The sequence below is a fragment of the Apis cerana genome, linkage group LG6 (genome assembly GCF_029169275.1).
Source record: "Apis cerana isolate GH-2021 linkage group LG6, AcerK_1.0, whole genome shotgun sequence".
In the NCBI taxonomy this organism is placed as follows: domain Eukaryota; kingdom Metazoa; phylum Arthropoda; class Insecta; order Hymenoptera; family Apidae; genus Apis; species Apis cerana.
Window position 1 is genome coordinate 12,935,643 of NC_083857.1, and position 15,517 is coordinate 12,951,159.

At 22.3% G+C, this 15,517-nt stretch overlaps 1 protein-coding gene across 5 annotated transcripts in view; it reads left to right on the plus strand.

The window, feature by feature from the left end:
• LOC107994155 (putative leucine-rich repeat-containing protein DDB_G0290503) overlaps positions 1-15,423 on the plus strand; it is a 28,122-nt gene extending 12,699 nt beyond the window's left edge. For 3 of the 5 annotated variants that reach the window (XM_017050925.3, XM_062076417.1, XM_017050926.3), the window contains exons 5-27: positions 52-216; positions 851-1,036; positions 1,116-1,292; positions 1,397-1,562; positions 1,823-1,931; positions 2,229-2,355; positions 3,376-3,442; positions 3,548-3,657; positions 3,995-4,182; positions 4,697-4,817; positions 4,918-5,105; positions 5,219-5,348; positions 5,478-5,695; positions 10,173-10,282; positions 10,783-10,958; positions 11,161-11,550; positions 11,675-11,917; positions 12,006-12,104; positions 12,235-12,386; positions 12,544-12,739; positions 12,805-12,953; positions 13,051-13,209; positions 13,307-15,423. In XM_017050925.3, the coding sequence (XP_016906414.2) occupies positions 52-216; positions 851-1,036; positions 1,116-1,292; positions 1,397-1,562; positions 1,823-1,931; positions 2,229-2,355; positions 3,376-3,442; positions 3,548-3,657; positions 3,995-4,182; positions 4,697-4,817; positions 4,918-5,105; positions 5,219-5,348; positions 5,478-5,695; positions 10,173-10,282; positions 10,783-10,958; positions 11,161-11,550; positions 11,675-11,917; positions 12,006-12,104; positions 12,235-12,386; positions 12,544-12,739; positions 12,805-12,953; positions 13,051-13,209; positions 13,307-13,427 (3,747 nt within the window). In that variant the 3' untranslated portion in view covers positions 13,428-15,423. The remainder of the gene's footprint in view (positions 1-51; positions 217-850; positions 1,037-1,115; positions 1,293-1,396; positions 1,563-1,822; positions 1,932-2,228; positions 2,356-3,375; positions 3,443-3,547; positions 3,658-3,994; positions 4,183-4,696; positions 4,818-4,917; positions 5,106-5,218; positions 5,349-5,477; positions 5,696-10,172; positions 10,283-10,782; positions 10,959-11,160; positions 11,551-11,674; positions 11,918-12,005; positions 12,105-12,234; positions 12,387-12,543; positions 12,740-12,804; positions 12,954-13,050; positions 13,210-13,306) is intronic. The other 2 variants (XM_017050928.3, XM_017050927.3) reach the window with 2 other exon arrangements.
• Positions 15,424-15,517: the final 94 nt, after the last annotated feature.

Sequence of the window (15,517 nt, forward strand, 5' to 3'; positions counted from 1 at the left end):
AACCTAATCAAATATCATATATATTTCTATAAAATTAAATAATCATTCCAGGATGATTGGCGTGCCCGTGTCAGAGGTTTAGAGAGAGTAGCGTCCGCTTTGCGAACGTCTTCTGCTCTAATCGCGATAGAACCCCGATTAGGATCTCTTTTGCATGCAGTGCTAGGCTGTGAAAGGAGCTGTCGTGTAGCTGCTGCTGGGTTGGCTGTGGCGAAGGTAACTCGCAAATTTACCTTCAAATCAATCTAACTGTTTTAACATTCTATTGCTTTGCTGTTTAATGTAATATGAGTTATTGAAGTATTTTATTTTTAATTTTAGATCAAATGATTTATTTCATTTATTTATAATGAAAGTAATGATTTTATTTTTGTATCATATAATATTATTTACATTGATTGTGAATTATTGATTGTGAATTAAATTTTTCTATCCTAAATTATATATAGTAATATATGCACTAATATTTAAAAAAGTAAATAGTTTAAAAAATTATATTTTGAAATTTTTTAATATCAACATAGATGCAGCTTTAAATTGTTAAGCACTTTTTAAAACGACACGATTTAAAATATCAGTCGGGTCACGAGAAAAGGTTCCATAAATTACCTAAGAGTCACGTAAACGTAGAATGACACTTTACTATTTAACAACAAAGATATTATTCTTTCGTTATTCTACGAAATCTACGATTTAAAAATAAAAAATTATATTTTAAAAAATGGAAAAGTTAATAAAATAAAATTTCTAGATAATATTATTTTTATAAAGAAATTTTGTATTTTCGTTCAAATGTGATTTTGATTTCTCATGTTAAAAATAAAATTCTTAATCATTTATGTAATATCAGGTAGTCGTAGTTGGAGTAAGCGAAGAAGCTTTGAGAAAACGTTTACCACAATTGGCATGGGGTTTAGCGAGGCATGGTGGACCAAGTGCAGCTCAATTGGCCAGAATCGCGATGCTTAGACTCAGACCTGCTCTTCTTTTGGAACAACTTCTGCAACCACAATGTTTGAATGCTAGGAATGCGAAAGTGAGATTTTTCTATTATTTTCTATTATTTTTATTAATATTTTTTCTATTCTCTTATATGTATCTTTTTGATATTACAGACCAGAGAAAATTGCTTACAATTGTTAATTTTTTCGTTGATAACATTTCCAAGTACGGAATTTAAAGTGGATATTGTGGCTAATAAAGTAGCTAAAATGATGAGGGATAGACGACGCAGAGTACGGCAAGCAGCACTTGATACTTTAGCTGTTTTAGCTCAAATTTATGAATCAGAGGTATTTTATTGTCTTTGTAAAATAATTATAATTTTATAATTATTTACAAATGCATTATAAAAAAAATATATTTAATAATAAAATATAATTTATCTTATGTTTAGGAAGTATTAGTAGCAGGAAAACGAGCATCGGAAGGTTATCACGATGGAGAGGCAATGATGTCTGCTATTAGAGCTCGTCTGGCACGAAAATCTTTGCCTTTGGTCTCTGCAGATGGTCTTGTAATATATGGTTTACAAATTTCACCTACCGTGCAAATAGCTACAGGTATATTATTTTATATATTGTTGATGAATTCTTTTTATTTCTTCATCAATTCAATTTTAAAAAAAATTTACAAATAATTACAATTATAGTTATATAATAGTTATATAATAGTTATATAATTAGTATATAATATATATATATATATATATAGTTATATATATATAATTAGTTATATAATAGTTATATAAAATATTTGGAAAAAATAAATCTCATTTATTAAGGTAATTGTGTACTATTTAATATATATGAAATTTGTGTAGGTCCTGATGTCGATTGGATAGTAGCTGGAAGTGGTTCAATCTCACCTGCTATCGGACGTACTAAAGGCCAATTTATAACAACGAGGCCCAACAAAGAAAAACTTGCAAGGTAATTTTCTGAAGAATATTAAACTAATATTGTTCATTTCTCATATATAGTTATATATTATTAAAAACAATCACATTTATAATAATTTAATTTTAGAATAAGTTACTTAATGAATTAGTTACTTAAAAAAATACATAATGTATTTTTCAAATTATGATGATATAAAAAATTTACTTAATTTTATAAATAAATATTATAAATTTTTTTTAAAATTCTTTTTAAATTTTCTTTAAATAATATTAATAATTTTTATATGTCACTTAGTTAGTAGAAAATTGATATAATTGTAATTTTTAGAAATGAAAATACAAATTATCGTGAAAACTTATGGAACGAAAGATCAAATTTCGTTGCACTTGGAGTTGGTATGCGTTCCAAGACAGAACAGCCTGTAGTATGGCAAATAATTCCATCGCAGAATCAGGTAAAATTCTAAGTTTTGAATTAATTCCATGATAAAAATTATATAATTAAATTAATTTAATTATAATAGAAATAGAATATGTTGCTTTGAAAAAAACGATGAAAAAGGACAAAGTTAATTTTCTTAACCTTCTTTCACATTTAAATATAATTCAAATATTCAAATATTCAAATTACATAAATATGGATATTAAATAAATATTAAATAGAATCAAATTAATGTAAAATAAGAAAACATATATCGTAATTTGTTATATTATATAATAAAGAATTTATATATTGAATTTATTAATAATTTCAAAGAGCTTATTAATAAAACATAAACTTGAAAAAAAAAACTTTAACTTTATTGTTGTTGAAGTTCGTTCGGGTGCCATGAGGTCAACTTCGTTTATAAAATCGTTTTAAATCGGAGCGTTAAATTGCAAATCATGACTTTATTTTGGATCTATATATTTGTACGAATTTAAATTGCAATGTATATAAGTAACGTATGGTTTTATCACATTTCATAGTTTTCACTCTAACATCAACTGACTTATAAAGAAACGAAAATTTTTATTATACAATCATGATTTGCAATATTTATATTAACGATTAATCGTATCGTGATATCTGTAGATGAATTCAGTACAGTAGAGTTGAAAATACCATTTGTCTTGTTTTTTATTGGTTTATCGAGTAAATAGATATGAGAAAATTCATTCGCAGAGTTGGGTTATTTTTAATTTCGCGTGGAGAACACGTTTATAAACCGATAATAATCAATTCCGACGATGTTCGAATAATATTATGTCCTATCTAAATTTTACTCAATTTTTAAAGATATTTCAGGTTAGTATGTTAATATTTTTTAATTAATAATTATAAAAAAATATTATTTTAAAAATAGTATAATACAGTAAATTATTTTTGTAAATTATTTTCTATATTTATATTATTATTGTTATAACGTTATATATGTATAAAAAATTATATACAATTAATATAATTTATATATATATTTTTATTTTTTATTTAGAATACACTATGTGAAGATGAATTGAATTTTCAAACAAATCGAAACATAAATACGAGTATTTGTAGTGGTAATTATAATATTTTTATATAATTATTTTTTATATTTGACATAAAAATTTTTATATTTGACATAAAAATAATGAATAACTTTAAATTATTTTATTATATTTTAGGTAATGCTTTCAATTCAAACATAAAATTTCGAAATCAAACGAGAAATCTAGGAACTGCTAGAGAATCTGCGAATTATCGTAATATTATTGAAAATAATTTTGAAAAGAGAGTGAGTTTTATAAATTATATTCTTAATTTATATAAAATTAATTTATAATTTAAATCAATGATTTCATATATAATAATAAATGATTTTAGTAATAGAAATGATAATAAAATATGCAATTGAAAAATAAGAGAAAAAGCAGAGATTTTTTTATAATGGTCTTTTATAATGCTCAATTAACAAAATACCAAAAATTTATTTCTTGATTATTTCTTGAATAAAATAATTTTGTTAATATCTTGTTTCTTTGTAATTTTTCTTATTTATCAATTATATAATAATGATAACTTAATATTTATTATATAATAATTTATAATTGTTAATAATAAATACATTACAGGAAAATAATAAAATAGAATCTAGAATTCCTGTATTTTATACTCGAGAGAATACTCCGAAATCTACAGAACATTTTTTAGTAGACAAATCTTCTAATTTAGAGTTAATAAATGTTAATTTAAGGAAAAAATCAAGAAATAGTATGGAAAATTCTAGCAACCGTGGAACTTCTCAAGAAGAAAACATTAGGTATTATATAATTTTAATTATATATTTGTTAATCCATTCATAGCTGATATATAATCTATATATTTTATAAAAAAAATTTAATATTAATAATCACAAGATCATGCCACGTCATGCTTTTACATGAAATTATGTATTTTGAATTGCAAAAGAGTTATTATCATATAGAGTTATTATTTAATTTATATTATATTTATATTTTATATATATAATAAAATTTTAATTTCTACATTAAAAATAAAGTATTAAACAATTAATATATAAAAAAATATATAATGTGATATATGATATATAAAAAAAAATAAATTATATGGATTTCTTTTATTTTATGAATATATAATAATTAAATCAAGTGAGTTACTTTTTTTTTATTAAATTATTTTATTAAATAAAAATTAAATTCAGAATTAGAATTATCAGAAATATTCATTTCAAAAATACTCATTAAAATCATAGCTTTGAATGGATTAAACTTTGAATAATAACAGAGATTGAAAATAATGAAATTAATTAATAGAAGCTGTGGAACTATGTATCAAAGAAGAAAAAATAAACAAGAAAATAGTACAAGTATGCATTATGACAATTGCCGCTCAATGAAGAATCTAAATAATACAAATGTAGATTGTAATACAAATGTAAGCACTTGAATTAACAAATAATTACATAATAATCGAATACAATTTACAATTACAAGAGTGATACAATAAATAGAATAAATGATAATAAATATTATAGAATGTCGACGAACATACGAATCAAATAGTTTTGGATAATAACTCCAGATTTTATCAAAAGTTTATGGAAAGAGATCGACATTCGAGAAAATCTGACATCAAATCTAGATATGTGCGTTCAAGTTCTATAGAAAGTCATCAACCATCAAGAAATGATCATCAATCACAAACATTTATTATGTACAATATGTAAGTATTGTTTTTATAAATAAATGAAAGAAATTAATTGTTAATAATATCTATTATATGATATCTAAATCAAAAAAACTAAAAAATTTTTCTTTGTTTTATTAATTTTCTAGGTACAATACACCTTTACATCGAGAAGGACGATTTGTGGATGAAAATTCTTTTCGGCCATTGCAAAAGACTCCTCCATATAGTAAAATAGATTTTATTAGAACCGGTGAAAATAATACAAATTTATCATATGTAAATATCATTACTTTTATCAAAATATTATGATATAATATTTATTAAAACTTAAATTTTACAACTTGTCAATTTTTTTTAATAAGATATTATTAATAAGATATATTATTAATAAGATTTTTATTACAGATGAAATCTTATCGTAAAACAAAGGACGCAGCTGCTCAAAAAGTTACTGATGTTGAATTAATATCATCAGACGCTCAAACTAGCGAATATTTTCCTGCGATAAGCACTGAAACTCCTTACAGAAGAAGATTACGTTCATTGTCACCATCTCAATTATATCATCGTCAACAGTTTAGAACAACTTCTAACGAGATTCATGCATTATCTATGTTCGATATGTAAGTAATAATTAATTCTTTAAAAATATTTTACGCTTTTCAAATAAATATTTATTATAAAATACTATATTAATTTAAAAATAAAAAATGTAGATATATTTATGCATGATATTTATTAACTTTCTTTTTTAATTTTTTTTATTAATTATTTTGCATATATTCTAAATTAAATCAATACATTGAACTTCATAAATAATATTTTCATATTTATATTCATAAATAGTAATTAAATCACACTTGTTCGAAAAATAATAATAATGCTAAAGTAATAATAATAACTATCATTTTACGAATATGATTAAATATAATTAATTACATATAAATACTAGTAATCACTTTCTATAGGCAATCTCATAAATAATTGTGATTATTAATAATTATAAATAATTAATTTTAAATAATTCTAAATATTTAATATTTATGACGATATAAATATGATCAATATATACATAATTGATAATTGATAATAGTAATAAATTTTATATATAAAATTTGAGAAATTTACGTGAAATTTAAGTGAATAAAAAATATTTAGAGATATTTGAGAATTTACATATCCATAATTTATATTTTTAGAATTTTAAATATTTTAAAATTTAAAAATTTCAATTATATAAAAATTCGGACACCAATTTAAATGTTTCTAGATATTTATACATTTATTTGTAAGAAATATAAAGTAAATTCGATAATCGTAACTATATATATCTAGGGGTCTTATTCTACTTCACTTTACAATTAGTGACGCTATTTCATGGTGGTATTATCAGAAACTCTGTATTAGTGTCGATTTTCTAGTTATTCTTTGCCATTGTCCCTTCAGGAAATTATTATTTCCACATACATATGCATGAAAAATTACTGCACTGTAATCACTGACACATTGCTAGACGTATCGTGCAACTTTTATGACTTTTTAACTATACTTCTGGGAAGGTGACAAATGCACAGTTTTTATAATATTTCTATCGTAATATCACTATATATATATATATATATATAAAACACCGAAGAAATTTCTTAATACATTTCTAAGAATATAACAAATGACTTTTCAAGAGAAAACTTTACACATTGAATCGATAATATCGGAACGAATCTATTCTGTTTACTCGATCGATTTCATAGCATAGTGTTAAATTGAACGTGAGTCAGAACTTTATCTTTTATCCTTGAATCGTCTTTAAATAATGATTTTATTCTCATAGTGTTATTAATGTTTTTTAAGTTGACTAAATTTAATTTTTTTTAAAGAAATTACTTCAGTAATCATCAATATATTATATAATATTATTTTATATTATATAATTTTGAAAAATTTTAGCAATTATAATTCATTTTAAGAAATAATTATATGATGCGGAAAATGAGTAATAATGGCTTTTTCTTTAATCTTATTTTTATTTATTCATGAACATCATATTAGAGCAAATTTGCAATTATATTTCGGTTTGAATAATTACATTATGAATACAATCTATATAACAATTAAACTCGTTAAGATTAAAATTTTTAGAAAAATTATATAATTTAATATAAATAAATAAATATAATTTAATTATATTTAATTTAATTTAGATCAAAAAGTTAAAAATTTATATGCATAAAAAAATATATGATTAGTATATGTACATGGTTAGATCAATATAAAAATTGATATATAATTTAGAGATATATAATTTAAAGTAAATAAAAATTTTATATATATATATTTTATTATTATATATATTTATATATATATATATATATATACATTATACAAACATTATTAAAAGTAACTATATTATTATTAAATTAATAACTATAATAATATTAAAATAATATGTGACTTAAAATATAATAATTCAATATTTTTATGTTGATATGAAATCTACATAACATGAGAGACATCTGACACTTATAGCAAGTTCATAGTAGAAGGTTAAATCATAAGGTTAAGGTTAAGATATAACGGATCATTTCATTTTCCTGTTTTATTTATAATATAAATTAATATTATATAATATTAATATAATTATATAATATATATATATAATAATATTAATATATTATTATAATATAAATATAATATTAATATAATATTATTGATAATATTAAAAGAATTAAGGTCAAAGAATAGAATCAAGAATAAAGATCAAAAAGATATGATTAAAAAAACAATAAAAAAAAGAAAACAGAATCGTAATTTATGATTTGTTTATTTTCACTTATATTTATAATGCCTATACTTATAAAGTTTCCAACTAGGTGTCCGAAAGGACTCGATCGGTCAGTGTATAGTCATTTAGTATGTAGTATCATGGCATTACAAGTGAAAAGGGGGGGACCAGAGGGGTGACCGGAATGGAGGGAGCAGCAACGGTCAGCATTGAGACAGCCGACGTTTATGCTGGGGTACAGTCGTGCGTGCGTCGTTATTTGTCGCGTTATTGGAATTTCTTTTTATCCCCTTTTTCGATTTCTTTTTTCTATTTTTAAAAAAAACAAATGAATTAATCAATCGTGTGCTCGAGCATTTTCATTTTGATCTATCGTTAAAGTGATTCAAAATGATTCGAAAATTAATCGTACGCGATTATGTGCTCGAATGTGATACATTTTCAATCTAATATTGTTTAATTATCGCGATATTTTATATCCTATGATGATCGATCGGTGTGTGCACCGATTATAGCCATCGAATTGATTTTATTTTTATTCTTTTATCTTTTTTTTTTCAATTAAAAGGAAATTTTATAATAGACATGGAATATTATTTATTATAAATGTTGTACAAAAAATAATGTTAAAAATATATAATAATTAAAGTTAATTTAATTTAAAAAATTAAAAAAATAAAGTGTTATAATGAAAATATTGAAATTTAATCAGAACTTAATGAAAATTATATTAAAAAGTATTTTTTTTTAACTGATATAAATATTTTTATTTTATTTCATATTCGTTATTATATAAATTTATTATTTACAACACATGTTATATATCTATTTTTATTTACAATTATATCCAATTTTTTTTTCTATTATTTTAATATCTAAAAAAAGTAAAGTAAAATTAAAATATATAAATATAAAAACAAAAGAAAAGAATAATTAAGAAAATAAAATATATTATTTTTCAAATAAATGTAGAATATTTTACATTCTTTGAGTTTTAAAATGTTAATTTAAAAAAAATCTTCGAATTTTAATGAAAGCAAAATTCAATTTTATATATTTTGTATAAATTTTTTATTGATAAATTTATTGATAAAGATTTTTATTATAAAATTATATTTTTTATTAAATGCACATCAGATGTTTCATAACTAAAATATTTCGATTATTTGTTATTTAGAAAGATAAACACAAATTTATAATTTTTTGAAATATAACTTTATAAAAAAATGAAAAAAAAGAAAAAAAATTTTTTTATTATAATAAATGTTAATATGATTATTATTTTTAATATGATATTATAAATAAATAAATAAATCTTCTAAATAATTTCATATTGGATTTATAGCGCGAATAACCTAAAAAATTCATTAAAACACGAAGAATGCGCGCGTGCGTGCTAAATTGATATAATACGAAAATAACTTTAATAAACTATACAAACAGCATGATAAGAACTTTCGATCGTGATTGATAAACCATTATCAATCGAAATGATCTTTAAGTACTGTGCCTGGCCAGAAGAGGGCAATCAGGGCGATAAAACTATAGTTTTGAAAAACAAAGAATCGAATTCGATCGAAAGAGATCAGAATTTCAATGAAGAATCTCGTGATCTACGAAAAAAAGAATATAAGATTGCAAATACTATTCTCCGTTATTGTCCATGCGCTTTCCGATGCAGGCAACCAGTGGACATTGAAAAGGAAGAGGAGGATTCCATTTTAACCATTGTTACTACAGTTAATACCACACCAGTAATTCCTTTGAGATCGAATCCTAGTAACGAAACAATGTATGTTTTTTAAATTTCGCGAAATTTGAAAGTTTTTAAATATAATTATTTTAGATGTTAATAAAAACTTTGAAATTTATATAATATTAAAATAATTCGAATTTGAGAATTTCAAATACAAAAATTGTTTTCAAATTATAAGTGAATCAAAAATAGAAAAAATAAATATAGTATATTTGATCTCTTTTTTTTTCAATAATAATAATTTTAACCATTTCAAAGAATAATTAGTATACCATATTCTCATAAAGCGCCTAAAAATTTTAAATATTAATATTCTATATATTTATGATGTAATAAATAAAAGTTAATATCTTCTTATAAATAACAGATTATTTATAGTTTTATATCCTGAATATTTATTAAGTTTATATTTTATGCTAGGAAAATAGCTGTGTGTTCAGAAAACTATAGTGTGAATTCAAGCATATCTGATGAATCGATTTTTTATATCTTTCTCTATAAAATAAAAAACTAGAATCAAATATTTTTTAATTATTATTTATTATCAAAATTTTTTTTTCAGAGACAAAGCGGTAAAGGAAGAAGAACATAACAAAAAAAATAAGCATTATTTTTTGCCAGATGATCATTTTGGAGGGAAAACATTGAATGTGGCTCAAACACAATATGAAGGTATATATAAATAATATAAATAATTTTATTATATTGCTTCAAAAATACTTTAAAAGAAAAAGTATTCATGTGTATAATATTAATGATTTGATATTATTACAACATATAAATATAGATATAAAGATATTGACTTTTTTTCAAATAATCAATATATTGTTACATAAATCGATTATAATACAACGAATAAATTAAGTTATATAATATAAATAAATTAAGATCGTTCAAGAATTTGAGTAAACTTTTAATCGTTAAAAGCAAAGTGAAATAACGTTTAGGATCTGTAGGACGATCGAAAGTCCACGAACTGGAACGCGAGGTTCTTAACCTCGGATGAACGTGTAAAGCATAGGGTGCAATCAATACTTTACCCGTAACATTTAAACCGTGTAAACGAACAATTTTTTTATAAAGAAAAATTAAAATTAATTTTTAAAGAAAAAAATAATTTTTCTTAATTCGTTTAATTGAAATTAAATTTAATTGAAAAATTAAATTTTCAGTAGATGACCAAGAATTTTCATCTTCAGAAAATAATGATCACCAAGATAGTGAACAAGATGTACAGAATACCCAAGATGATAGTGATTTCAGATCATCTACACCTGAAAGACAAAATGTGAATACAGCGTTTAATATTATCACCGGACAAATAAATCCTCCTGGTCGAGATTTTATTGTAAATATTTGTTTTAATATTATTATATATTTATGTTTTAAAAATATTTTTTTAATTATTAGTATAAATAAAAATAAAATAAAAACTAGAATAAGATATATATTTATCTAAAATCTAAAAAAATTAAAATAATTTGAAATAAAAAAAAATGTAAATGGAAATTTAGGAAACTATAATTCAATTATAAAAATTTATTATTTAGATATCGTTGGATAAAAAAATCGAAACTGAAATAGAAGTAACAAATATATCTATCGATGATGACAGATCCAAAAATTGGAATAGTGATGAAGAATTAAAATTTAAAGATCAACATTGTACAACATCCAGAACCTCAGAACATGTTGAATATTTCGAAGAAAATCAAAATGAGAACGAAGTTAATATTTCTGATGAAATAGAAAAAATAGACGAAGTTATTTCTGTTTTGGCAAACAAGAATTTACAATCAGACTCTGAAAATGAAGAAACGTTGATTTCAAAAAAGTCCGCCAGTTCACAAAAATCAAATCGATCACCAAGTAGAAATTCTAGTAACTTCGAGACGTCGAAATCATCAAGATGTGATTCTAGAAATAGTCCATATAAATTGGTTAGTTAAAAAACATAAAAATAAAAATTATAATAATATTATATAGAATCGAAAACGATATAACCTATTTAAATATTAGATCAATAATGAATAGAATTTTGAAAGTGTATATTTTTTTTTACAGAATTTCGAATCCGAAGATAATGATTCAATAGATTTAAATAAAAACAAAGCTATTTCCTCCACAATACAACGTGATATTATTCAACCAGAAGAATTAAATCAATCGCGAAGAGAATCGAAATCACCAGAAGAATCACCAGCCATCATTATTGCCTCTAGACCTCACTCATCCACTGAAATTTCTAATTATATTGAAAACCGTCTAGAAATTAGTACTCAAATAGAAGTAAATGATAATCTCAGGGTAACACATTTATTATAATAAATATTTAAATAAAATTGTTTTATATTTCATTTAAGATTTTTCGTATTTTTATTGCTTTTTTAAATAGTTTTTTAAAGAATCCAATGAGAACAATGATTTGGAAAATGGACAAAATAAAGATAGTTCCAGCGAGACGAACACTGACCCAGGAATTTTAAAAATTGAAGTAATATTTTCATCCTAATTTTTTCTATTAAATATTTTCATATAATTCTTTAATATAAAAAAAAATCTCTTTTAAAATTTATTTAAATATTTTAAATACATTAAATATATTAAATAATTTTTATATCTAGACTCAATCTGTAGAACCAGGACCTACAACCAAACGAAAGCCTTCAAAAGTTCCTCGCATTGCAATACGCTCGCGAGGCCGAAGTAAAGGAAACTTGGAAAAAATAAAACCAATAGTACAACAATGTTTTGTTCAACTTGAGAATAAAGACTGGTAAATCATTGAAAATTAAATAAATTTAATAGTTAAAAAAATAGATTGGTATTTATTATTTCATTTGACAATATATATTCATTTAACAATATATTATAAGTGATAAATAGATACAATTAATTGCAAAAAAATTGTTAATTTTTTATTTCTCATACAGGGAAATTATTATGAAAGCATTGAAAACATTATCCCAGATTGCAAAGCAACAACCTGAATATCTAGACATATGTGCCGCATCAACGATAAATCGACTTGTAGCTCGTCAAATAAAAAGTCTTCGCTCTCAAGTGGCGCGAACAGCATGTTTAGCCGCTGGGGATATTTTTAGCTCGCAGATTCGTGGAATTGATCAGGTATAAATTATTTTATTTTATTTTCATTAAATGGTTTATATGATATGAATTTTTATTTTTAATAGGAATTCGATGATATAGCTGGATCATTGTTACATAGAACAGCGGATACTAATCGATTTCTTCGATCGGATAGTAATGCAGCATTGGATCGAATGATAGAACATCTTCCGCCTCATAAAACGATCACGGTTATCGTACAATGTGGTGCAAGGTGAATTATATATTTATTATTTATGAATATAAAAAATTCATACGATTAATGATGAATTGAAAAATTAGATGAAAAAATTATTTATATTTTTATTTAGCCATCAAAATGCTATTGTAAGAGCTGCTACGGCTAGATTGTTGGCTTCGATAGTCGATCGGATAGGACCGGAACATACTTTAATTTTACCGAAGGATGTAAGGGATAAATTGCTTTCTACAGGTGCAAGATTATTAATTGATGGAAATTTGGATGCTAGGTAAAAATATCAATTTTTTTTTAAATTAAAAATATAAATTATTTCATAATTGCATTTTACAAAATGATTTATATTTTTATCTGTCATAATTTTTCAGAAATCATGCAAAAAAAATGTTTCGAAAGCTTACACATTGCGAAGGATTTCGGAAAGCTCTTACAGACGCTGTACCGGAAACAACTTTGAGACACATTGACAAAACCTTAAAAGCCCTTTAGTCAAATAATTGATCGTGTAATCTTGCATGTCGCTTCGCCATCTGGATCTTGTTTAATCAACGAAACTGCTTCTTGTGAAAAATGAAATTGAAGCTGTTTATGAGTTTCAGTGGCGTATTCGATACGATCTTCGTGCACGAGGAAAAATTAAAAAATTTTATCTAGATTATGAAAGACAATTTTTTTTCACATTATTACTATTTTTTCCTCTACGCACGAACATATGTTTTCTTCCTTGACATATAAACCAAATGGAAGAAAGATGAAAGCATGATTGCTCTGTTAAATGACTGATTTGAATGTTTCAAACTTTTTGATACTCTGATGTATGTCCGTACATTTCTTTTTTATACCGTTGTATAAGCAGCATACATATTTAGAAACCAAAAAGAAATTTATTTACATAATGTGAATTTTTAATATTTTATTTTCTGTAATCAATGTCATTTCATTATAATTTTTTGCATCTGAATTTTTTATAAAATTTAAAATATAATTTTCAAATATCATAACTAAAACTTGATACAGATGATAATTTTTTAAATTTAAAAAAATTTGTTGTTTGTTAATAAATAAAATAGTTAATTAAAATTTAAATATATGAAATTCACATTATGTAAATAATTTATGCTCAATAATAAAATGTAAACTTTATTCTAAGGAAAAAACAAGAAATATAATAAAATAATTTTTACGTCACACTTTTAAATATAAAAGATAAAAAAGTTTAAAGTTATAATTCTATTCTGGAAACTTTATTTTATCAATTAATGTCATTGTTACTTTCAGAAATTGCCTTCAATAATACTTATTGAAATGTTGTGTCTTGAAAAATCAGAAACATTTAATTATAAAAAATTTATACGGAGTTATGTTAATGAAATTTATGAAATTATATACAGATTAATATAATGCAATAATGATTTACCAAAATCGGAATACTCAATTTATTAATTAAATGAATTATAATTTATGATAATAATTTTCTTGTATAAATAATATTTATATAAAGTTTTAAAATTTAAAATTTTATTAATTCAATTAAAAATACAGAAATTATGGTATTTCCAATGTTTTAAATTTGCAATTGTTCAGTAGACATTAGATATAAATTTTAATAACATAAAATTAATTAGATGAATTACAGAATGAAAGAAAAGATTTATTTAAAAACTTCAAATATTTGCACGTTTTTTTATTCAAACAAACATCTGTCTTTATACCGCGATTATTAATAAAATAAAATATGATATGCGTGAAATAGTATTATTAACTTTTACTAAAAATAAATTATAAACAATATAAATTTAATTAAATAATCGCATAATTCGCAGTTTCCATAAAATTTTGCTTTTTTCTTTTTTTTACTTCACCAACTCTTCTACAAGGAGTTGCAGGAAGAAATTATGATTAAATTATGATTAAAGAAAGGTATACATTGCTTATGGCAATGATTCCATTTCAAAAAAATAAAATTTTTTATAATTTATTCAAAAAATAATATTACAAATATCATTAACATCAAATAATTGGAACATATTACAATTTACATTATAACATATATATTATAATACACATATAATAATAAAAGTTATTAATTAACGATAAAAATCTATATTCATTTTAAAATATTTTATAAATTTGCTATTTAATAATTTCTTTAAACATCAATATCAAATTATCAATAAAATATCATCAAAATATTGTTACTAATTATTGTTATTTAATATGAAAAATATTTTTGAATTTTAAATATAAATTATTATATTTTATATTTATTTATTTTTATAGTCATAGAAAATTATTTCGAATTATTGTTATAATTTATAAAAAGCGCTACAAATTTGTAAATATATAAGTAGTTATGTACAATATGAAAGAACAAAGAATTTTATGTGAAAGGCAAAAGAAAAAAAATTGAATCCTAATTAATTAATAAAAAGTATAATTCATTTAACTATTATGCAATAAATTATTTTTACGATATTTTTATTTATATGTCGTGTATTTTTAATTATACCTGTATATATTTATTCGTTGTAAAAAAAAACACATGATATTAAATATTGAAATTTATAACATTTATATAT